The sequence below is a fragment of the Engraulis encrasicolus genome, chromosome 1, assembly GCF_034702125.1.
Source record: "Engraulis encrasicolus isolate BLACKSEA-1 chromosome 1, IST_EnEncr_1.0, whole genome shotgun sequence".
Lineage (NCBI taxonomy): Eukaryota > Metazoa > Chordata > Actinopteri > Clupeiformes > Engraulidae > Engraulis > Engraulis encrasicolus.
In genome coordinates this window covers 40,196,415-40,221,866 of record NC_085857.1, presented here as the reverse complement: position 1 = coordinate 40,221,866, position 25,452 = coordinate 40,196,415, and the positions used below count along the sequence as shown (strand labels likewise).

Here is a 25,452-nt window from a genome sequence, read left to right as displayed (position 1 = left end):
TCTCTCTCTTTCTCTCTCTCTCTCAGTTTGAGAGGGAATCAAATAATCATGCCGGGGGGGAAAAATGAGAAAAAAATCAATTTGTTTTCATTCAGAATGCTATAATGGTCTATAGCAGTGTTTCTCAACAGGGGTGCCGGGGCACCCTGGGGTGCTGCTTTTCATGAATTCAAAGGGTGCCTCGCCTAAAAAACGGTTGAGAAACACTGGTCTATAGAAATGCTCTGGAAACACTATGATCTATCACAGTGGTTCTCAATCTTTTTTGAAGATGTATCCCCTCTCAGCTGTATCCTTCTCAACGCCCCCCCCTAGAGCTCCCCAACGCCCCCCTGGGGGACTGTAGCGCCCCCGATGAGAAACACTAATCTATCACATATTTCCTTTTGTCTGTCCTTGGTGTAGGTATCTGTTCCTTCTTCTTCTTCTCTGGGAGGATCAAGCCCATCCAAGACGCAGCCCCCATTCTTAACTACTACTGGGTACCCATTATGGTAAGGCAACTATAGACCAATTCTTTTTATTTGAGATATTGGCACACTGTATTCGACATCCAAAGGATCACCAGATTCTTAAGAAAAGCAGTAAACTTTTCTCAACATTTATTAAAGGTGCACTACGCAACATTTCTCAGCTGGTTTTCATGGGAGCTCTGTCTACTGTCTGGCAGTGTCTTGCACAGCTGGGTTTTGCAAGTGTGGTTTTCTGCCCAGACAGTGGAAGTTGTCGAGAGTCTTTTTTTCCCCTAGTAATCACCCACTGGCTGACTTGTTCCGATGATTAATTAACTCCAAAAATTGCTGTGTTCTTTAAATTAATATGCTTAGCCCCTTACTGCGCACTGTACCTCCAGTGGCACGCTGTAATAGTCACTGGAAAGTTAACTATCATAGTACTACAATACGATGACATAGCACAGGGCCTACGATTTGGTCATTGCCATTCTGTAAACAGCAAATTTATAATGCTGTGTGTCTAATGCTGGGTTAATGTTTGAGAAGTATTCTTTAAGTAATGCTGTTGTGTGCTTTTGTTTTAGACCATAGTGTTCGGATCCTATCTCATCGCCCACGGCTTCTTCAGTGTGTACGCCATGTGTGTGGACACGCTCTTCCTTTGCTTCTGTAAGTAACTGCACTCTCATCTCCTGGTTGTGTAATATTGTGATAGTAGCCATGCAAAGAGGGAGAAGTCAGTCACTAACTGTAAATGCACTGGTGGAATGCTTTGACCTAGTGCACCATTGCTGCTTTGCTGCAGTCTGGTCTTGCCATCTGTAAGCCCCTGCTCGCTTCTCATTTCCGCTACATGTTAGGTCTTTTGTTTGGTCTTCAGGTTACAAAAGTAAATTCCCTCCACAGTCGTTGGTGTGGGACGGTGGGGTTAATGGGGAAGCTATGGCTCAATGGTTCGAGTGCTGGTCTTTAGATCAGAGGATTGCCGGTTCAAATCCCACCCTTGCCAGCACCTTCGTCCATGGCTGCAGTGCCCTTGAGCAAGGCACCTAACCCCACATTGCTCCAGGGCCTGTAACCAATACCCTGTACCTAAAATAGCTATAAGTACGCTTTGGATAAATAAAGTGTCAGCTTAGTGCAATGTAGAAATAAATAATAATAATGTAATAATAATAATGGTGACGCAGCACATTGCATGTCACGATCAAACATGTGGCAAGGCCAGGCAAGTTTGGTTGTATAGCACTTTACATACACAGATGCATTTCATTGTGCGTCATAAAAAATGAAAGTAAAGGATTAAAGGAAACAAGCAATAGAGAAAGAAAACATTAAATTAGCATTAAAACAGACGCCTCTGTATGAAATAATAGTATTAGGGCATGGTAAGACTAGGGTCAGGCTACTCCTCTCTGCTAACCCAAAGTCTGCAATGCTTTATAAAACAGTCTGGCTAGCTACATGTCTCTGACTGTTCTTTTCTTCTTTTCCTGTCTGTTCCCCCTCTTTTCTACTCACCCTCTCCTTCATATAATTTTCCATCCTTTGTTCTTTACTAACCCCTTCCCCCCGCATCCCTAACTCATCCCTACACATCCTTCAATGCGTGCGTTCGCTCACTCCACTCCAACCACAATGATCCATAACCAAAACAAACAAAACAAAATGTCACTCGAAACGCGCAACAACACAACAACAACAGGCGAAGATCTGGAACGTAACGACGGCTCATCAGACAGGCCGTACTTCATGTCCAAAGAGCTCCATGAGATCCTGTCCAAGACCCCACCGGACGAGGCCGACAACGGCATGGCGCCCTCTCAGTCGGGTGAGGCGCGGGCGGAGGAGGAGACCCCCCTGCAACAGCAGATGCAGCAGGAGGAGGTCGGAGAGGAGGTGCAGATGAAGCAGGAGGGCGTCCTGAGGACGGAGGGTGGCGGCCCTGCTGGGGGAGACGAGGAGGAGCAGCAGCCTCTCACCCAGGAGGCTCCGCAGGACGTGACGACAACACCAGCCGTCACCACCATCGAGGAGAACCAGGAGGACAAGACGTCTCCTCCCCAGACCCCTCACGAGACGTGTGGGGAGAACCACGTCACGGCCATCACGGAGCCCCAGACCACGACCGCTCCTCCTCTGCAGAACGGGTTCCTGGAGCTGAACCACGAGGAGAAGAAGGAGGAGGTGGTGGTGGTGGAGGAGGAGGAGGTCCAGGCGGAGGCTGGAGGAGCAGCTGTGGAGGAGGAGGAGCAGGCTGAAGAGGAGAAGCCTAAGGAGAACGGACCTCAAGAAACCGACACCCCGCTGACTCCTCAGGAGTGAACTTAATAGAACTGGGGTGCATTTCCCGAAACCAAAGTTGCTTACTTTATTAGCTACTTTGTTGTTTTCAATGCATTTTCCCATTGGGAACTACCGAAGTTGCTAACAGGCTAACAACTTCTCTTTTGAGAAATGCACCCCTGGTCTGAAGTCCTTCAGATGTTTAAGAAGAAGAAGACACAAATCAGGCTCGTTTACTACGTGTTGAAATGTACTCTTTTAAATGGCTTGCTGTGGTATGCTGTCGATGTTATGGACTGATAATGGTAATGCTCCTGCCAGTATTGAAAACTACGTAAAAGAATGGCCAGGCACTGTATCAACAACACTTTTGTGAATGGATGACGTCAGAACAAAAGAAATGCTTGTCGTTCTTTTGAGTGGTAGGACCAAAATTGTTTTTTATTTTCTAGTCTTTTGGTTACAGAACACTATGGCATTGAGATTATTTGGACCTAAATCACAGCTAGGTAAGGAGCTGTGTTATTTGAATCTACAATGTGGTAATTTGGGAGGTGTGAACCGTGAATGAACAACACACACCATAAGGCATTGGGCACCTATAGGTTGCGGAAAAATGTGTCTTGTAATATTTGTTAGAACTGTGCGTGTTTCTGTGTGTGCGTGCCTGTGCGTGTGTGCTTTTGACGCGCATGTGTGAGTGTTTTATGTGAAAAAAAACAAGTGTACAATTTTATATATGGTGCTGGATCTGTGCCTACTCATTACAAAAAAATAATTGATGTCTTAATTGTGTGTCCAAGAATGCACTAATCGACTGACGCAACAGTACGTTTACAGTACAACAAAAAAAGAAACGAAAGGCTCAAAAACCCAGCGCGCCCGTGTTTACACTAAAAACCAGCTTACGCCAAATGGTGAAGTGCTTTTTCGTATGAAATTGTGATAACTAACTAACCCTCTTGACGCTAATGTGGATTTGTTACTATCAATGTAAAAGGATCGAGTATTGTGCTTAGTAGAGTCGCTCTGATGAAGTGATGTTCTCTGAAGAAAAGTACACCTCTTTTGCCTTGGAGTCATGAAGCGCAGTTACATGCACAGAGAATTCTGCTTTTCAAAACTGAATATTGTCAGTGTTCGGTTTAAAACAAGCTCCAGAATGTTTCATTTACATGTGTGGATTAGAAACCGGAATATTCCTGTAACAGGGGCACATTCGGAATGAATTAATAGTTTGCATGACTGTTGCGCAAACCGAATACTGTCACTATTCCGGAATATTCCTTGCATGTAACTGCGCTCATGGATGCCGTTCATCGCTCCAATTGGACATCTTGTCTGCCTTTACTGTCTCTCTTTCTACCTCTTGTCTTTTTTGGCTCTTTACTGCATGTTGTTAACATGGTCTATCAGTACTCTATTAAAGGAATCTTTTCCTCTACAAGTAACAATCTTTTCTCTGGCTTCCCGCTTTGACTATTTTTTTCCCTGTTTCATATGCATAGTTACAGGTGAGTTTGTGTGGTCCTATGCCATTTATACTTAAAGTTTATTTGACGGTTATAGTGAAAACACTGTCCTATTTTATTGTGATTACACAGCATACCAGAGTACACATTGCCCACCTTTAATGTGCCCACCTTTACAGTGCCCACCTTTAGCATCACCCTGCCCAGAATTAGACCTGTGCCTTCTGGGTTACCAAACCGATGCTCTTACTGCTGCATCAAATAGCTAGCCTCCTTTATGTGACACAGCAGCACACCCACCACCTTAGTGATGGTCACACTATCTCACACCACAAATTTGCATTCCTGCTTAAGCTAGTGTACCCAACAGGCATCACAGGAGAACAAGAGTGCGTGGGGACAGCACCATGCGCAGAGTACCTCACAATCACAGAGGGTAGAACGCTAATCTTCCTCTCCCTGTCACCATCAGGAATAGAACTCGCAACCTTAAGGTTACAAACTCAACTCCTCAGCCGTCTAATTAAAACATGATGAAATGTGTTTTTGGCAATGGCAAGAGTTTTTATACTACCACTCTATATTCACATGACCATATTGAAGCTAGTGAGAAGAAATCACCTGTTTTACTGTTAATCACACAGAGGCAGGTGAATTGTAATGTGTCCTCTGAACACAGGCTGGCAAACACTCAACTAGATGAATACAGGTAGTTGTTACAGGGTAATGTACTGTTTACACAGAAACCAAAAGTGATGTGCCAAGCACACAGTGTAATATGACATTCAACAAGTGAAACACCATCTTTTAAATGTATGTTTCATCGGTGCAGTGACAAAGAAGTTACCTGAAATTAGCAAAGGTGTCAATTCAGGTTCAGAACGTTCAATCTCTGCCCTGTACCAGTAGTCCTGTCTTTTTTTTTTTTTTAGATTAGATTGAATGTTATTGTCATTATTACATGAGATACAAATGAAATTCAGTAATTTAACAATACAGATGATTTCAACAAGCAACTCAGCTGGCAGGATTTTTACTCTGAAGCCAGCATTGGCAACTCTGCTTCTATGTGGCTTGTAAAATATAACTAGACTCCAATGTGGTTGGAAGATGCCTGTGTCTCACCGCTGTGTTACATTTATAGTGGAGGACCTGGAACGCAACGATGGCACTGCGGAGAGGCCTTACTTCATGTCCGAGAGACTGCTCCAGACCTTATCGAAGAAGAACGAGGATGCCAAATAGGACAACTGGAAGGATCAGCCTACATTATACTTTGTATTTGTAAACACCCCTGTACACAAGGGTGTATTTGATAATGGAAAGAGTAAAAGTCCACACTGTAGGTCCGCTTTGAAGGTTTTACTCAGATTCACCTGAATAAAACCTTCAAATCAGAGTTACAGTGTTCAAACTTCTACTCTTTCCTTTTGTAGGCCACACATAAGCGGAGCTTCCTAAAACTGATATTTTGAAAACTGGAATTTTGTAAAGCGCACCTGTAAAAAATGTAAACTTTAAATAAAAAACATACACATACACATTCTGTGTAAATGGGATCAAAATATGTGAATGGACGAAACAAGATCCGTTTGTAAAAACATCCCAATACATGTTACCAAGTTCACAGACAGACAAACGCAATTTCCTCAGGGAAGGATCCGTTACAGCAGTTCAGATTCCATTCTTGCACTGATAACAGTCTCGGCAAATAGTATTTTTTTTCTTGAATACAAGAATAAGACTTGATTATGTTTTATAATGAGCGATTCTGAGCACAGTATTGGAACTTTCTAAATGTGTCAGCCTGGCATTCTGTATAGTCTTGCGGTTGAATACAGTAGGTACTAGCCCAGGCTCAACTTGTGTCATAAGCATTTCTATTCTCAGTTAACAAGAGTGATAACTAGACATTTCTGTTGCCTGGAAAAAAAATCAAATATTTGTTATTTGATTGTTCTCTCATCGCACTTTGTCAATCCACACCTTGATTTTTTTTTATACACACAAAACATTCCATTTACCAAATGCAGAGCATATACTGTTTGTTCTTCTATGTATAAAATTGTACTGTAAAAATGCAGTAGAATATGTTTTTATTTGATGGTTTTAGATGAACAATATGCCAGTCCACACCATAACAATTTTGGAGGTATGGTGTCTCATCTGTTACTTATATTTTGTTTACATCATGATTTTATAAGAGCTTTGAGTTCATTACTGCAGTATTATGCATTGTCGGAACACAATGTAGCCTGTTTTCTGTAATGTACTGCTTTTAAGTTTCAGTTTCAATCATGGGCAAACTGGATTCATTTATAATCCAGTGCCACATATTCCAAATGGTCTGGTTTTACCTATCCAATTTAACCAGGCAATTACCTTCAATCACCTCGAATTTCACAGGTAAAACCAGGTCATATGTGGCACTGTATTGTCAGTCACTAATGAATCGTTTGCCTATCAGTTTTAAGTTTACCAAAGGCCATAAGAGGTTGTGTTGAGCATATCATATTGTAAATAGCTTATGATGTTCATTGTGTGAGTGAATTGTTTGTGAAATATTTTGTGTAATGACCAGTGTTACGCTAACATGATGCATGTTCGCTTGAAATAAAATGTTACTTTGTACTGTTGATTTTAGATTAAATGTTGTGTGACTATAAGCACTGCTCTCAATTCCTAGGCCTATCGGCCCTGCATTTAAGCAGCATGGTAGGCCTTTGGTTGATGGTCAAGCTCCAAAGTTCCACCTTTCCCTGACAAATCATTCCCCAATAATGGGTTTATAAATACACAAGTCAAAACACAATTGAATTAGGTAATATCAGGACAGTAAAATGCTATTCCATCTGATATTTAATTTTAGCATGATAATTGCACTCTGACAGAATTTCACAATAAAATGACGGAGAGTTGTTCACCCGCGGAGGTATGAGAGTGGAGCGCCCCTATTTCCCCGTTCAGAAAACACACTGTGGTGGATCAATTATTAGGTTAAGTATTAGGTTCTTTTTTTGCTATAGGCCTACTATTTTATTATTAACCTCTCTTCCAGCCTTACTTTTTGATTAATTTCCCCATCAGTTTTATTTTTCTCATCATTTACTTTTATTAGTTTTATAATTATTTTATCTATATATTTTTAAACAAGTGTTTTGAGTCCATGATGTATAGTGATATTGCACTCTAAACAATAAACATTATCATTATTATTACAATGTGAAAAGAATGCATGCCAGCTTCAAAGCAAAGAGATCCACCTTCTTTGTTCAAAGGATTAGCTAGGACCAAGGAGCATGCGCGCAGGTTGCTAAGTAACAGGGAAACATCCGGAGATCTGTCTGGAGAAGTAAACGAACGATTGCTAAAGCGTTGAAAAGTTTCCCCTCCTAGGTTGTGTTTTATTTAGGAATATTTCTAAAATGCCAGGCGCTTTTGACGCTATTAAATCTCCTGTTCACGACCAAATCGCTGAACTGCAGAGGAAAATTCAGCTGCTTGGTATGGTCTTCTACATTTGTTTCATTTGAGGTCAAGCATGGGCCAGGAAGGACAGCTCCATTTTGTTTATTTTGTCTTAATTTTGGGAAGGTTGTCAGTGATGCATTGTACAGTAGGCTACAATGCATTAAAGCAAACCTTTCGTAGTCGAAACGATAGAGTACATTGTTAATATAATACAGTAACAGAAGATCATCTAAGATTGTCAAGCATTTTTGACTACCTGTTCTAATGCAATTGTAATGAAGTTGTATTAAATGCAATTTCTATTTGCATTCAGGCTACGGTTGAATTAATCATAAAAGATGGGTTTCATAATGTTTCTAAAACATGTTAAGATAGTGGCATAAGTGTATTTTTGTACCCTTTCAAAATGATAAAATGTCACTGAACATCACATGTTCACATGTGGTCAAGTGAAGATGGCTACTCACTGGAATAAAAGAACGTGGTTATTTGCTTCCCTACAGAGGGAGACAGAAGCGCATATTATGAAAGTTCTCAGTCGTCCATCAAAAAGAACAGGGAGACCATCCTTCAGCTGCGGCAAGAGAACAAGCGATTGCACAGGAAAGTCGCTGAAGCCCTCGCTGTAAGTAGGCTCACGTCATTCCTTCAGCAGACGTTAAGAGGAAGAGAAGTTACAAGCTTTCAAAGTGTTAAGCTTACAGATCTTATTAATGACCTGGCTCCCCAGAGGGGGCTGGGTCAGGTTGCAATGAATGTCTATCTGTTTGTATTTGTCTGTTGTTTGTTTGTGTGTCTGCCTGTAATTATTTTGTCATCTACAGGTGTCGCCAAACACACAACACCACCACATGCAGGGCTTTTTCTAGGATTTTTTGGCATGAGGGAGCATCACGGCAGGTTATGGGGGGGTGAAGGGGCGTCCCCCCCGTGATTGAGTAATTTACTAGGGATGCTCAAATATATATATAAAAGTATGAGGGTGCACCCGCGGAGGTATGAGAGTGGAGCGCCCCTATTTCCCCGTTCAGAAAAAGCCCTGTCATGCATCCAGCATTGGACATGGGAGCCAGGTTGCCATATATGATTGTTTTTGTTACGTAGCGTTATACACTTCTTTTGGTTCCATCACAGGGAGATGAACAAATAATTAAAGAAGCATTCCAGAAACGTGGCATGGAAAAAGCACAGTACAGGAGTATGTCTACAAAGGTAAATAAATGCTGCATTTTTTTACACACACTCTAAATAAATGCACATATGTGGACCAGTGATCCACAGTGCATCCTACATTCTATAATTCGATTGATGGGGCAGCCGTGGCCTAGGGGTTATGGAAACAGTCTTGAACTTCGGCTTTTTTCGCACACCTCAGCTGGCAGGTGCGTCGGAGATGGCACCATGGGTCACTCAGCAATAGTTTAAAGAAACTCCCGCACATTGACCATTTCGCTGTTCTTAATAAACGACGTTTCGGTCTAGTACCGATAGGGAGACAGTCTTAAAATCAGAGAGTTGCAGGTTCAAATCCCAGCCTTTCCTCTCCTCACACCTTCATCCATCCATGGTTGAGGTGCCCTTGAGCAAGGCACCTAACCTCACATTGCTCCTCCAGGAACTGTAACCAATACCCTGTAAATAACTGATAAGTCGCTTTGGATAATAGCGTCAATTAAGTGTAATGTAATGATAATATGCCAGGGTTTTTTTTTTTTAATTATTTTCTTTTGCATGATCTGTCTGGAAGGAGGCACTGAGCGTTCTGGACCAGAAGGTGTGCGTGAAGATGAAGAAGCTGAATGCCCTGAAACACACCACGCAAACACAGCACAAGCGGCTGGAGGACCTGCGCCTGCAGTACCAAACCTTGAAGCCGGAGAGCAGACCCTCCCACACCGTAGTGCAGAAGAGAGAGGAGGAGGAGAAGGTAATGTAATATATAGCAGTGGGGTGTGGGATCTTCCTCTGTGTGTGTATGTGTGTGTGTGTGTGTGTGTGTGTGTGTGTGTGTGTTTTTCCTGTTCTTCACTGCTTCCCTTTTCCTCTTTTACACACCTCATAACCGGGACTTAAAGGCCTATTGTGTGTTTGGTTGCGTGTGTGTGTGTGTGTGCGTGCGTGCGTGTGTGTGTTTGTCTACTTAACCCTGTGCTAATGTACTTAAAATCACAAAAAACATGAACCCTACTTGGCATAATACACGTATTGTTCTAGATATTTCCTGTGCTCTTTGTATCAGGAAGTGTTGCATGCTATGATATGATTATGTCCTCAACTTGAATCGCTTTGGATGAAAAGGTTTGTCTGCCTAATGTAATGTAATGTAAATGTCATAACACAGGGTGCTCACTGTCTATGGTATTGCGGGGAAGACACTGATAAATGGCGTTTTAAGTGTTCACATTGTTATTAAAGCTATATGGTGCCATATTGTCACCTTTTTTGATATTGAGACGTTGAAGCACAAATTCCTTACCCCACACAAGCTTTTGGATCCAAACTCTTCTTTACACTGTGAAGTAGCCTTGTGACTAACACTTCAGGTGATGGTACACAGGGCAGCTTTTTGAGCAATATGTCTGAGCAACACTACTATAAGATCTTGTTTTGCAACACTTTTCTCGAGAAAAACTTGGATCAGCAGCAGACAACTTTTCTAACTATTCTACCAGACAATTTGGAGCCTATCGTGATGTTGCCCGGCAACATTGCTCAGAAAGTTGCCCTGTGTACCTTTAGGGCTTCCGCACACCGGCTCCGACAAAGTGCTGAGCACTGCTGGGCAAAAGTTCGATTTCATTGTTTTCTATAGAACCCTGCACACTGCCGCCGATGTCCGTGGACATTAGTCGATGTCGGATAGCAATTAGAGACGAGTTCTATTTTGTCGGCGCCGCCCGTTGACTATCAATGCAATGTTCGGATAAAACTGGGTTTGGAGGACCGAATTATGTCGGAAGCGAAAGTGCGCCGCAGTGCTGTCGGAGCCTATGTGCGGCCGGCCTTACACTGCGCTTCCCTAACACACACACAAATCTACCTGAAATTACAATGTGCTTTGTGATGCCCTGTGTGATGTGTCAGGAACATGTCACTGACCTGACCTGTTACCCTCATTCAACAGAAAGAAGGGGATGCTGCTGAGAAACAGTCCCAAAAGGTTTTTCCCCCGTCTTAAAAAATCTGCCGTGCTCATCATCACAGATTATTGAAGATTAGCTGCATCCCCCAAATTGCACTTGGCCCCTGTTGTTAATTTGTTGTTACCAGAAAGACAGTGGCCAAGCTGTAATGTATTACATAGTAAAGACTCTGTTGTAGCAATATGACATTAAGTTTTTTTCACTGACTATTGCAGCATTATACTGGTGAAATTATGTGGGTACTTACCCACATAATAAGTGATTATAAAATGTAAGAATATAAGAAAATAATAAAATGCAATATTAACACAGACAAAGCAGCATTCCAAAAGTCTCTAACATAGGTGGGGATGGGGGATGAGAGGATAAGGGATGTTGTATGATTTAAGTATACAAACCCACCCACGCACACACACAAACACACACACACACACACACACACACACACACACACACACACACACACACACACACACACACACACACACACACACACACACACACACTACATTTTAGGGATGCATCTGCATGGAAGCTTCGTTGAATGATTTGTGTTTGTACCATTACAGATTGTGTTGTGTGGGTGTGTGTGTGTGCGGAATTTAAGCTTATGCATTTTTGTCCTGCAGAACCTGAGGATGCTTGAGAACCGTCTAGACAAAGCCCAGCTGAAGTGCCAGGAGGCGGAGTACATCATGCGTGGCTACCTGAAGCTCAAAGCTCATCTCCAGGTGAAAAAAAAGAAATCATAACTCAAATATCGTAACAAATAACTGTACTTCAGTAATGGGTTGTTTTTTTATGTGAAGAATCAGCTGGAGGAAGTGTCTATACTTCGCAGACCACACGCAGACAACCCAAAATTTTGATGACTGCAGTAACAACACAACCAGTGTCCATCAAACTTGACTGTACTTAAATGGACTTGACTATGTTAAGTAGGACATTGTTTAGGCCCTCGGAATGATAGACTAAGAAGAATCCATATTTCCGACCAGGAAAACTTTGTCTAGTGTCTCATGTCCACTTTATTTAAAGCGCCCTTCAAGATACCCAAGGTCACTTTACATTAAAACAGAAGAAAAAGAAAAGAACAGTAGAAAAAAGTAGTAACAAAGCATCAATGAATTCATACATCACAACGAAAAATAGGAGAATTAAAACATGAAATAGAAACAAAAATAGTTATACAAGAATAAAGTAGAATACATAGGCTATGTATATAAAATAAAATGAAAATAAAGTAATAATTCATGTTGTGTGTGCAGGAGGAGAGCCTGTCGTTCCAGTCGCAGCTGGACGGGCTGGAGGGGGAGATCCTCCGGCAGCGGCAGGAGCTGCAGGACCTGCAGGTCATGAACAACGACGCCGTGCTCTCCAAGGAGAACGCCAAGGTAGGGCAGATCCTCATTTATACATAACACTACATTACATTACATTTCACTTGTGTGTAGTAGATGGCACAGGCCGTCCTCTCCAAGGAGAATGGCAAGGTAGAAGGAGCCGCCCACCTGTTTTCTCTACTGTTTCTTTCAGGTCTTGTGGTCATCTTGTTGTCCAGCCGAATTAATGTTAGTGAAAGATGTTGCTGGTTGTCAATGGTTTCGTTGTTAAAAGGTGCTAAAATGTAGGTTTTTAAAGGGGCTCCAGGTAGGATTAAAAGTTTAATTAATCACGGACCCGAGTCAGGCAATGCTTATGCAAGTCTTTAGTAAGTGAACGATGGATCTCACGGCCGCTGCCATGGTCCGCTGTCAGAAAACCCCACAAGCAACTTTTCACAGCGTCGTACCGAACAAGTGTCGTGGGAAACACTTTTTACATACATACCGTATTCAGATTTGTATCAACTGCTGGCATTCCGTGATGAAAAACAGTCTCACAGCGAGATTATTTGAGCAGTATTTTTTCATTACGGTGTAGATTTTGAGACAGGCATGCCACGGGCGCCGCGCAAATGACGTCATCCTACCAAGTGCCCCTTTAAAGGAAAGGTGGGAGCGTGGAGAAATCTTGCCTACGCCATGTACAGTCGGAAGTCCCCTTTTCTCACCTATTAATAGGAGAAATAATGTAATGAACAGCGATGGCGTCAGACAGAATTACAATCTCTGTTATCCAATACTATACACTCCAAGGAGAATGGCAAGGTGCTAAGGGAGTAGGAGCACCATATCGTGGTACATTACATTACATTTCACTGACACTGTCCTGTCCAAGGAGAACACCAAGGTAGGCCAGGTTCACATCAGCTGTATTGCAGTTATTACCATTGGGACCCCTGAATACCTAAATCACTTAACCGACACTGTCCTCTCCAAGGGAAGCGCCAAGGTAGATCCATAACTCTGAAATGCGGTAGTAATTATACCTCTGCTGCCTAGCAAAGGTGAACAGGTAGACAGATCTTTTATAGAAAATGCTCTATAAAAGTCAAATGAACTGACTATACAGTGTGGTGTGTATGGTATGTCTTGTTATTGAGTGTCTATATCTGTGTGTTTGTGTGTGTGTGTGTGTGCGTGTGTGTGTGTGTGTGTGTGTGTGTGTGTGTGTGTGTGTGTGTGTGTTTGTGTGTGTGTTTTTGTGTTTGTGTGTGTGTGTGTGTGCGTGTGTGTTTTTCTCTCCACCAGATGGAGCTGCAGCGTCAGGAGGAGCAGGTGTACCATGAGCGTCGGGAGAGGGAGAAGATCCTGTCCCAGTACAAGAAGCAGGCGGAGGAGCGCCGGGCCCAGGCCGAGAGACTGGAGCGCAGGGTAAAGAGGAGTCAAAACACACCCCTACCCCTCATGGCCACACCAATAAGGCATGCAAATGAAAATTCATTTTTAATGAATGACTGAATTTTATTCGGCCCGAACCACTTCCTAATATTGCCCACGAAAAGTAAACATATCAGAATGTATCAGATACCGCCTTTTATTTTTCATTGCAGCAAGCACATCCCAACTGAGATGTGTCCCGTACAGTAGTGTTTCAGAAGCTGTGCTATCTCTGAATAGTGCTTTGCTGGAGAGATGTCACTGTTCATCTTCTTTGGATGGTACACCAGCAGCACCAGTGCATTACTGTCTGTAACCCCTGACCCCTTTGGGGTGGGTCACGTTGCCACGGTGCCGTGTGGACACACTAGACATGTGGACACACTAGACATACCACACCTCTAGCTCACGCCTCTTGCATTTCAAAGCATGACCGGTTGAAAAGTGCTTTACAGGACATGTCACTGTTTGTTTTTTCTGTCGCTAAGTTACGTAAGTGGCCTCCCTTTTCTTCTGTTGATACTTGAAACTCAGATGTAAGCGGGTCACTACAGTTACAATTGTTGTAAGTAAAAAGGGTGACCACAAAAAGTGTGGGGGGGGGGGGGGGGTAGAGCACACAGCGCAAACAATGGCATCTCACCATTGCTTTCGGTCTCATTCACTCACCCCAAGCATTCCACCTGAATCAGGCTTGTGCCTTTTGGCCCCAAGTCTCCAACTCCTTCACCTCTAGTTTAGCCCAATGACCTTCTATAGGTAATGGGAAAGTCCGTTTCAGCCAGGATCTTTTTTACCCACTTGTTTTATTTATTCATGTACAAGTTGGAGTAAAAAAAATCCTGGTTTAAGCAAACTTCTCTTCATGCCTGCAATAGTACAGTATAAAGGAAACTCTCTGCCCTTGGCTGGATTGCCACAAAGCAGTCCATTTTATATTTTTAATATGAATATGAGTAATATACTGTATGTAAGCTCGTCCCCTGTTCTTCTTCCTGCAGGCGCAGCGAGCGCCCATGCAGCCGGACGAGCTGAGCAGCGAGGCCCAGCGCAGCACGGCGGACGACGGGGAGGAGGAGCGCACCGTCTCCACCTTCGAGGAGGCCTTCCACCGCATCAAGGAGGCCACCGGCGTCACCGACACGCGGGTGAGGACGACGCTGCAGGCGATTTATATTCGTAAAAGGCCGGAATTGAGGATATTGGTGCAATATTGTTGCGTTGGATGTTAAAAGAATTAGGCAGCTCAAAAAGAACAGTTCAAGGTGAGAGCAGTTTCGCACACTGAGTACGACACTAAGGTCAAGCACAAGGAGTTTTTATTTTTCTTAGAGCAGAGTAGAGCAGGCGTTTCAGGTTTCTGCCATCATCAGTGCTCTCTGTGCTCACCTAATAGTGGTAGTAAAAAGCCACCGCAGCATCTTCAGATGCATAAGGTAGTTTTCAGCTTTATTGCTTTATTTAAGTGCCAGTCTTGGCAAGTGCCAGTCCAAAGTTGAAAACTACCTTCTACATCTGAAGATGCTCCGGTGACCTTCTTTCTTACTTGCACCACAGTCCTTTCCCATGACGCACCAGGTTGTGAAGTGGAGGATTTCTTTCATTTTATATTAGTAGTTTATGAGGACATCAGGAATGTCTTTTGTGTTTAGTTTTTGCATCGTCAGTTGTTTGATACCTTTGCATCCCTGCATTGTCATACCCGAAATGTTAAGTGTTGTATTTATGTTTGTTTTTTAAAATCATAAGTGGTGTTGCATGTTGGCCTCCATTGAAATGACAAGCTGACACTTTCTCTCCGTATTTGTGTGTGTGTGTTTGTGCACGCGCGTGGGTGTGCATGTATGAGTGTGTGCGTGCTCATGTGTGTGCATGTGTGAGTGCGTTACATGCGGGTGTGTGTGTGTGTGTGTGTGTGTGTGTGCAGGAGGTGGTGGAGCGCTTCATCTCGCAGGGCGATACCCAGCGTCACCTGGAGGAGCTGAAGGAGGAGAACGAGAGGACCCTGCTGCAGCTCAAGGAGGAGAGGGACGCGCTGCACACACACTTCCAGGACATCAAGTACTCGGGAGAGGCCAAGCTCTCCAGGTCAGACCACACTGTCATCACACACATCCAAATTACGATTTTGCTTTGTTTTGTTATGGAGCTAGGGCATTGGGCAGGGGCCAGTGATTCGAGAATGCCCCACGATACGATATGATTCGATTCGAATGATGCATGGATACATGTCGATTCTTATCTACACCCCTAATACAGGCCAAATGTTTGGACACATCTTCTGATTCAGCATTCTCTTTTATTTTCATGGCTATTTACAGCACACTGTATATTATATAGGCATCAAAGGGCATCAAAAGTGAATTCAAGATGGCCGAATTTTGACCGGGTCGATGAATATACCCCAATTTTTTAGCTTTGTTTTCACAGTAGTTGTTTGGTTTTAAGCCTATGTGTGGCATTGATCTATGTATATATATAAAATTTATTTATTTTATATTTTGTATTTAAAATGTAAGTTTATAAATAAGAGGACGGGAGTGGTGGGAATGATGGGGGACTGGAAGCGTTTTGGGGATATACCTTTAGCAGTTGGAGACGACTGCATAGGCCTAGTAGTTGATAGCTGTCAATGAGGTAGACCCTAAAAACTTTCTGTCGTGAAGTGGAGTTTTACTTAATAAATGCTTTATTATTCAATGGTGTTATTACATTGTTCATAGATGTATTTTAATGCGGAGTGTTCTCTGTGTTGGCAGTCAGCAGCAGCTGCAGGAGGAGTGTGAGCACCACCTGGTGGCGGAGCAGCAGCGGTGCGAGGGGGCCCAAGAGCAGCTGGACTGGCTCAGCCGCACTCTCAACACCGTCCGCGCCGGCGTCGAACACCTCGGGGACAAGCTGCAGCACATACAGCTGGTACTGTATGGGGGGTGGGGGGGAGGTGGGGGGTATAGCAAGCATTTTGTCACTTAATAATCCTTGTTGCAATTTAAGTGGGTTTGGGTATGGGGTTTGGTTGGGTCAAGCACTGGTGTCACTTTTTACCTCGTGTTCTTTACTTGGAAACCTGCTGCTACTGAGTGTTGTGCTCCAAACACAATTCCATTGACTTTTTGACAATAACAATAAACTATTGAATGTTGACAACACTGTCCATCTCTTCTCTCACATACAAGGAATACTGATACGGAATACAGCAAAGAAGTGGTGCGTGGACAAGGGGGTATGGTCAGTCAGTACGGGTGGCGGCATGGTTTTCCATCGGTAATGGGTTTATTTTAATGGGTTAGGGTGGGTAGACGGGGATGTGGGGGGGTTGTTGACCATTTTTGTGGACGTATAGACCATGCAATGGTTCAATAAAGGGATTTTAAAAGTCAAAAGTCTCTCTGTCTGTCTCTTCCTGCTTGTGTGTGTGTGTGTGTGTGTGCTGCAGGCTGAGGGTCAGCGTCCCGTGCTGGATGCCAGTTCTGACGAGTACGTGCTGGAGCTGCTGGCCCAGGCCGAGCAGAAGCTGCTGCTCATACTGGAGGACCTGCAGGGCAGAGATCTGGCAACCCTCACCAAACAGATGGAGGAGCAAGACGTACGTTTTTTGTGCTTGTCTGTGTGTGTGTGTGTGTGTGTGTGTGTGTGTGTGTGTGTGTGTGTGTGTGTGTGTGTGTGTGTGTGTGTGTGTGTGTGTGTGTCTGTGTCTGTGTCTGTGTCTGTGTCTGCGTGTGCGTGTGCGTGTGCGTGTGCGTGTGTGTGTGTGTGTGCCTGGTACATGTTCACATGTATCTTAGTATACTTGTTTCAGTGAGTTTGCACGCGTGTGAGAGTGTGTAAATCACATCTGCATAACTTTATAACTAACTAGCTCTACTCACCTATAATCATGGGTACTAACCTGCACTACACTTCATAGTTGCTCCACTATTTCCCTGCTCTCTATCTATTATACATTACTTGTATACTGCTGTACTTTGTACTACTGACCCACACACTCTGTACTTGAATGTCCTCCTTGTATGTCACTTTTAACAAAAGCGTGTTCTAAATGTAATGTAATGTGTGTGTTAGCACACCCACACGTGTACTATATGTCTTTTGACAGGGTCAGTTAGTTCACTCCTGACTTTATTGCTATAGCTGTGTCCTTTACCATAACCAGGATGTAGTGCAGATAACACAGATTACCAGAGTTCTTACTGTATATAGGTCATATCATTCTCAGCTCATTTACCCTTTTTGTAAATAGGCGCAGTATGAATACTGTATACAGAATAGCTAGGTCTCTCATACTCAGAATATCCAAATCCTTATGGTACTCTGCTGGCTGGATAATGTCATCACATACAATTACATTACAGTATAATGGTCTTGAAAATGCCTTAATCATCTTCTGGTATTTACAAATGCACTTAATTTACAGTTACTGTTACAGTTTCTTACTTACAGTTAATGTTAGTTGGGATTCAAATACTGAGCTCCTGTCTCAACTTTGGATTATGAATGAAAGTGTAATGTTACAGTTTTTCTCGATTGGTTTGGCTAATTTCTCGAAACTGAGATGACATTCTCAAAACAACATGGACAAATCTCCAAACCAACTTGCAATTTCCCACAACAGAATGGCATTTTTCATTGCTTTCATCAAATTTCAAATGCTTTGTACATGTCTCAAATGTTTAGTACATCTCGTCAGATGGCTATGTACAAGTACCCTACAGTTGACACATTGAGCATACATTTAGCACATTTTCCAAATAAATTGACCTTTCTTATCTAAACGAATTAGACAATTCTCAGTCTAATGGTTGCCCTCTCCAAAACATGTCAGCATGATTTCATTGTGTGAGTCATCATATGCAAAGTAGTCTACACAATTGTCAAAACAGTCAAGGACATAATATTTTAAGAATTTCTTTTCTGTAAACAGTAAATTCATGACAGTGTTCAACAGGCCAGATGGTATTGTAACTTTACTAGTTTGTAGAAAATAATTTTACAACCGTGTATACTACAGTTTCCTCTGTTATTTGGCTAATTTCTTGACATTTTTTCAAACGGCATTCTGTGGAAGGAATTTAGTTTCGACACATGGGTAAACTGTTTTTGGAGTGATATGAGCAAGTGATGAGGATCCATGTAGTTATGCGGAACCATCCAGTTTATTTTGACAGAAAGACTAAATGAATGCAAATGAGCCAAAGCAATTGAGAAGGATCTATGCCATTTTGATGGTACTGACCATTTATGTGGGAGAAGGTCTAGTGCTGATTCAAGAATGAGCTGTTTTGGGAGGTATATGACATTTTGCTAGTTATCTGAACTGTTGTGCAGAACTGTAAGAAAGTTTAGCCAAATAACCCAAAATTAATAAAAATGTCATCTCGGTTTCAAGAAATTAGCCAAACCACTTGAGAAAAACTGTNAGTCCCGTTGAATCGTATTGATTTTGCCTGCAATGGCTGAACATTGGCAGCAGGGGGCGATGAGATCATATCCCTTCACCCGCCATGTTTAGAGAGGCGCGTGAACAAGGGATGTCAAACTCAAATTCACTGTGGACCAAAATCAAAATCAAGGACAAAGTTACAGGACGAACTCAATATTTATGTATTTTAAAAATGGGCAACAATTGTGCATGCCTGCTTGTTATCCTCAAAGACAAACTTCACAAACACTCATTCCTACCGTATATTATAGATCAAATGTGTCTTCCTTGCGCATTTTCCGTTGTATATGAGAGTGAGATGTTACTGGTCTGGGCTCACCATGTCGGTATACTATGTAGGCCAACTGTCATACACATTTGGAATGATCTTGCTCGCACATTATAAAATGACTCCGCGGGCATTGAGTTTGACATACCTGGTGTAAACCATGTGAGGAGGGAGTTAACGTCAAAGTCTATCAGGTCGAGAAACAATGACTGGATGATTAGGTGTATTATGAAGCTCTACGGAAGTGACTGATATGGCAATGTTGGGTGTGATTGTGCTTCTGCATAAACAACATCCCAGAACAACACCCCACCTCCTGCATTCAGTCAGCCATGAATAATACTGCATCCCAGCAGAATAAATATTTGGGATGTTATCGTTTGCTACTCCAACACCAATCACACACAATGTGATTGTCATTTGAAATGTAATTTGCGTTGTATACCTTTACAAATAGCTTCTGATAAAGCAACAGAATTAGCTATCAGTAATAGCTTCAATTGTTTTCGAACACATATACACACACAAACAGACACACGTGCAGACACACGTGCACACACGCACAAACACACACACACACACACATGCGCGCACACACACACACACAACAGCAACAACATATTATAATTGATAAGTAATTAGGTGCAGTGCCATTACTATGTTTGTTTGCTCTGGTGGTGTCTTGCCTTGTAAACACTCTGGTTCTATACAGTGTTATTGAGACTTGGACAAAGTCAAATGCTTTTCCAAACTACTCACTTGTACGGTAGACTGTTTAACTGAGCTCCTCTCTCTGCAACATTCAACATTTCAAAAGGGCTGTGCCTTCACAATGTGCCGCTCTATTGTACAATCAACACATCACTAATAACGCGGGATGCCAGGTTGCCTTAAATTCCCCGTCTGTGCCATGTTTTTTTTCCTCTGCGTGTCCCCTGCTTTGAATGTAATGTTTACTCAATGTACTCTATGGCTTCTTCCTATTGCAGTTCTATTCCAGCATTGAAGGGAAGCTTCCCAGCTATAACACTCGCATCCAACTGCCTGAGACCCAGAAACAGAACCCCTATGAAGGTCAGATTACATTGCATTGCATTACCGGTACATTATTACATTGCATTACATTAAAAGATTCTGTTACATTACATTGATTTGAATCACATTTAATTACACTACATTACATTGCATTACATTGAAATGTATTACATTGCAATACATTACATTATGTTATATAATTGCATATCATTATATTGCATTGCATGGCACTACATTACATTGCATTGCATTACATTGTACTTAGATGATGCACTTATCCTTCCAGAACAATTTGCAGTCATTTGGCTACAGGGACATCGTAAGGGTCCAGCATAAGGGTCATGACATGGTCCCTGCAGTTATTATTTTGGACAAAAGCATAAGGTCCCCCTGGAGCACTAAACAACGTTACGGGACAAAATAGACCTGAATTGTAATCAACAGGGTGAGGCCTTAGAGTTGGGAACAGGTGTGCCGTGCCTCGAAAACAATGGAACCTTACTGTATGTTTGGCAGAGCAGCGTTCCGCACTTTGTTGGACACAGTGTGCAGATGCAGGGCCGCTCACAGCTTTTGCTCAGGCCCGGGACAAAGCCATCTGAAAGGGCCCCCCCTATCCAATACATACAATCAGGGATCTAAATTAACACCAGCCAACCAGCCAAATACTGTTGAAAAATCTGTTTGGCTGGTAGAAAAGACCAAGTTACTAGCCACTTTGACCCATTTGTTAGTATATGTTTGGCTAGCAAGATACACATCTACTAGCAAGTTTGGCTAGTGATGAAAAAAAGCCAATTTAGGGCCCTGCATACAATGTAATGAAAAGCCAGTGTTTTCCCCTCGTCTCCCTTTGGGCATGGGACAACTGACCCGTTTGCCCAGCCCCAGCCCACTTCCCTGTGCGGATGTCTTGCTTGTTCCAAGCATTTTCCGAAACCAGCTAATGATGAACACAGAGGTTACGGTAAATGGGCAGATGGACAACAAGTTGATTAGTGAAGTGTCTATTTGCATGCCCAGGAGAAGTACACAGCAGGTTGTTGTTTTAACTCCCCAATAATAACTCTGTCTGGTTTTACATAACTCTCTTATGTAAAGGAACAGACCACCCTTTTTTGATTTTCACATATTTGCAGTATATCCCAACATTATTCATGAATGTGCATATCATTTTCGTCTCAGTGTTTTCAGTACTTAGATTTATTGGATCAGAATTATTAGCATAGCTTAGCATAATCACTGGAAGTAACTGGTATCTTTAGCATCAAGCCACAAGTGGTCACTGGATGGAATTAAATTGCCGTTTTACACTCTGGTGAATTTTACATTAATTTTAAAATGGTTTATAAGTACATTTGATTGTGTTTTATTTTGTACCATAGACTTGCATTGCTATGCCTAATGTGGCTATACTGTTAAACGGGGCAATGCAAACACATAGACGAAAATTATATGCACATTCATAAATAATGCTTGGAAATACTGCACATATGTGAAAATCAAAAAAGGGTGGTCTGTTCCTTTAAAGGGGCACTATGTAGGATGACATAGTTTGCGCGGTGCCCCTAGAATACCTGTCTCAAAATCTACACCACCATCATGTAAAAATGCTGTTTGAATAAGCTCGCTGTGAGAATGTTTTTCATCACAGAATGCCAGCAGTTGATACACATCAAAATACGGTATGTATTAAAGAGATTTTTCGTATGAGAAGTGTTTCCCGCGGCACTCGTAGCGGACCGCTCTGTCTTAAGTGCCATTTGGGGTTCTCTGACAGCAGACCGTGAAAGTGGTCGCGAGAGTCATCGTTGACTTATTAATGACTCAAATAAGCATCAGCTGAATCTGGACAGTGATTAATTAAACTTTTAATCCTACATAGAGCCCCCTTAACTCCCTAGGTCAACAAACAGACAGATTCCTGGTATTTGTTCTCCACCCATTATTTCACCAAATTAATTGTCTCGAGTCAATCCAGAGGATTGCTCAGAAATGTTAACCCACCCCAGATATGTGCTGGATCTAGTTTCTGTCTCGATCACAATGCTGCTTTTGATACATGGGTTTTCTGCATTGTACATTGTGACTGTTTGCCATGTAGTTCAGGAGAAGACGTTAGAATAATAACACGGAGCCAGACTGTTTTTGTTGAGCTGTTACAGATTTTGATTGGTTGGTGAAATGTCCCTAGACAAACGCAGGTGCTTGTTACACCCTATGATTGTCATTGTTCAAGTTTGAAGCGCCTCACTTTTTTTTGTTATATTATGTTATGTTATGCAGTCTCTCTGCACACGTCAGGTGTTGAAAGCATGTGAAACCACAAGACTTGTCACCTTGTGCTGTGGAACAGAGAATACCAGCGTGTCATCTGTTCCCTCAGGGGTGTAGTAGCTGCACTTGGGCCACACACTCCAAAGTCACACAGAGTCCAAGTCAATGTCACTCCTTCAAGTCATCTCCTTCAGCCTTTGGCCTGTCGCTAGGCCTGAAACCAATAATCAATATGTGAATTACGAGGACAATAACTTTTTTGGAAATAATCATTTCTATTTACATGCTTGGTTGTTTTTTGTCGTCTTTATATCTACCAAAGACAGTGAATGTCAAAAGTCTTCTATCACTCTCTACGGACTTTTTTATTATTTTATGACCTATTCTTTTTGGTTTCATGTCATAATGTCAATATTATCATTTGTCACAATAATTTCTTGGTCAGGCAGCCGTGGCCTAGTGGTTAGAGAGTTGGTCTTTCAATCTAGGGGTTGTCGGTTTGAATCCCCCCTGACCTCTCCCTACATCTCCATCCATGGCTGAAATGCCCTTCAGCAAGGCACCTAACCCCACATTGCTCAAGGGACTGTAACCAATACCCTGAAAAATAATAGTTGTACTGTAAGTCCCTTTGAATAAAATGAAAGCGTCAGCTAAGCGTAATGTAATGTAATTTATCGTCTAGCAAAAACGGCTATCGTTACAGGCGTAGGTGTAGCCCCTCTTGCCATGGAGAGAACACACTAAGGTTCCCCCGCAGTCAAGCAGCACACAGTGACTTCCTAGGGGCTTATCCTCCAATCACAATCCTCATTCCAAATGAGAGAGTAGCTTCTGAATTATGTGTTAGCAAGATACTGAATAGAAACCGTATCATGTTGAGATGTCATTGAGGACGTTGAGCGTGGTGTCACAAGGCCGGAGCCTGGAGGAAGAGCAACGGGAGGGACGCATTTCAAGGCAGCCATTGTCTCTGTGTTGTTGACATCCAGAGACAGCCAATGACAAGCAGTGGGGAATGTTGGGAGAATGTTGCCTGGGCAGTAGCAGCATGTTATATTGTGCTTCCCCAGAGAAGGTCAAGTCTGTGTTTACGTGTTCTACATACATTATAGTTTTGAATTTCATGACATGTGCTATGAGGCAGGGACGGACCATGACTCCATGGGGCGCTGGGCCAGACAACAAGAAAGCCCCCCTCTCTCCTTCACAAAAAGATGTATCATTTAGACCAGATAAGATGTTAGAGACCACATATTGTTGGGGGTGCGGCGGCTTGGTCTCCCAAGAAAAGTTGAAAGTACAGGTGTTTATAGTGTGATTTTAACACAATATGAGAGTGGAAATATAGAGGCTTTGGCTTCAGGGCCCCCTTGACTCCTGGGCGCCTGGGCCCTGGTCCTTCTAGGCCCGTGCAGTATTCTGTAATGTGGCCTTGCTGTGAGGTGATGCGGTAATGCATAGTAGTGCACGAGCACGTGTGCATTGTGCATGCAGAATGTGCTGTATTCTCTGACTTCAGTTTGCTGTCAAAGATTATTTTAATTCTATTCAGAATGGACTGTCTCTGGTAATGCATAGTAGTGCACGAGCATGTGTGCATTGTGCATGCAGAATGTGCTGTATTCTCTGACTTCAGTTTGCTGTCACAGATTCAGAATGGACTGTCTCTGGTAATGCATAGTAGTGCACGAGCATGTGTGCATTGTGCATGCATAATCTGCTGTATTCTCTGACTTCAGTTTGCTGTCAACGTTTTGCAAAACTCTTGAAATCTTGGGGATTCCATTCCATCTCCAGGTGTACATGACAAAGTGTCAATCACATGACAAAGTGTCAATCACATGACAAAGTGTCAATCACATGACAAAGTGTCAATCACCACTTCAGATGCATGACACTTGGAACAGGCCAACGGACATAGTGCAGCAACAAGTACTATTATGTAAGTCCTCTGCTCACATTTCTCTCTCTCTCTCTCTCTGTCTCTCTGTCTCTCTCTCTCTCTCTCTCTCTCTCTCTCTCTCTCTCTCTCTCTCTCTCTCTCTTCCTCCTGTCAACAGATGAGGACGACAGTGGGGATGACGAGGGTGACATCATCACACGCACCGTCCTCAAGCGCCAGTCACAGCTCATCGTCGACTCCAAAACCAAGAGGAGGCCACGCCCCAAGAAGAAGAAGGGCAGGCTCTGATTGGCCGAAGGTCTTGAACAAGAGGCCAATCATCTGCAGGCACTACAGGCACAGGGATAGAGCTGATCTAATACTTGATCTATCCCTTCTTCTGTATAAATTATTTTTGTGTGAAACACTTTATTTCACATGGTCTACATAAGGGTGACATGTAACCTTCATAAGAGTGACTTAACACGTGTCAGGAACATTAATGGTGCAACATTATTGATGTTGATGACCGTTGTCATCAAGTGTAATCTGGTTTTTGGAACGTCAAAAAACAATTCCAAAAACCAAATGACACATTCTGTACATGTACATGACACCTTTATGTTGACCGCATCAAATAGATTGTTGTTGTTTTTTTGTTTGCTATCAACACCAATGAGATACCCAACTACGTAGGTACTCAACTGAGTTTTCTACAACTAAGTTTGAACATATATATTCATATGAATATATTTTGTCATGTCATTTGTCATGCAGGGATATGTTTGCAAGGTTTTGACCTCTATACAGATATACTGTAATTGTTTTGTTTTTTTTTTCACTTTAATCATACTCACCTGTTGATTGTAGAAACCACTGTATACCGTATACTACCTCTTCACAATGACCATAACGATCTGTTTATGACAAATCTAAATAAATAATGATTGGAAGAAGA

General features: G+C 42.5%; 2 protein-coding genes across 2 annotated transcripts in view; both read left to right on the top strand.

The window, feature by feature from the left end:
* Positions 1–6,965, top strand: part of slc44a2 (solute carrier family 44 member 2 (CTL2 blood group)) — a 35,672-nt gene extending 28,707 nt beyond the window's left edge. Inside the window, exons 20-22 of the mRNA XM_063202085.1 lie at positions 406–494; positions 1,040–1,124; positions 5,358–6,965. Of these exons, the coding sequence (XP_063058155.1) occupies positions 406–494; positions 1,040–1,124; positions 5,358–5,458 (275 nt within the window). The 3' untranslated portion in view covers positions 5,459–6,965. The remainder of the gene's footprint in view (positions 1–405; positions 495–1,039; positions 1,125–5,357) is intronic.
* A 585-nt stretch (positions 6,966–7,550) lies between these two features.
* odad3 (outer dynein arm docking complex subunit 3) lies at positions 7,551–25,452 on the top strand. The gene is made up of 13 exons (XM_063222345.1): positions 7,551–7,717; positions 8,188–8,309; positions 8,819–8,896; positions 9,432–9,611; positions 11,457–11,558; positions 12,096–12,221; positions 13,461–13,583; positions 14,591–14,737; positions 15,517–15,677; positions 16,349–16,505; positions 17,026–17,175; positions 20,287–20,371; positions 24,673–25,452. Exons 1-13 carry the CDS (start codon positions 7,639–7,641, stop codon positions 24,801–24,803), a joined length of 1,641 nt encoding a protein of 546 aa, XP_063078415.1. The 5' UTR covers positions 7,551–7,638; the 3' UTR covers positions 24,804–25,452.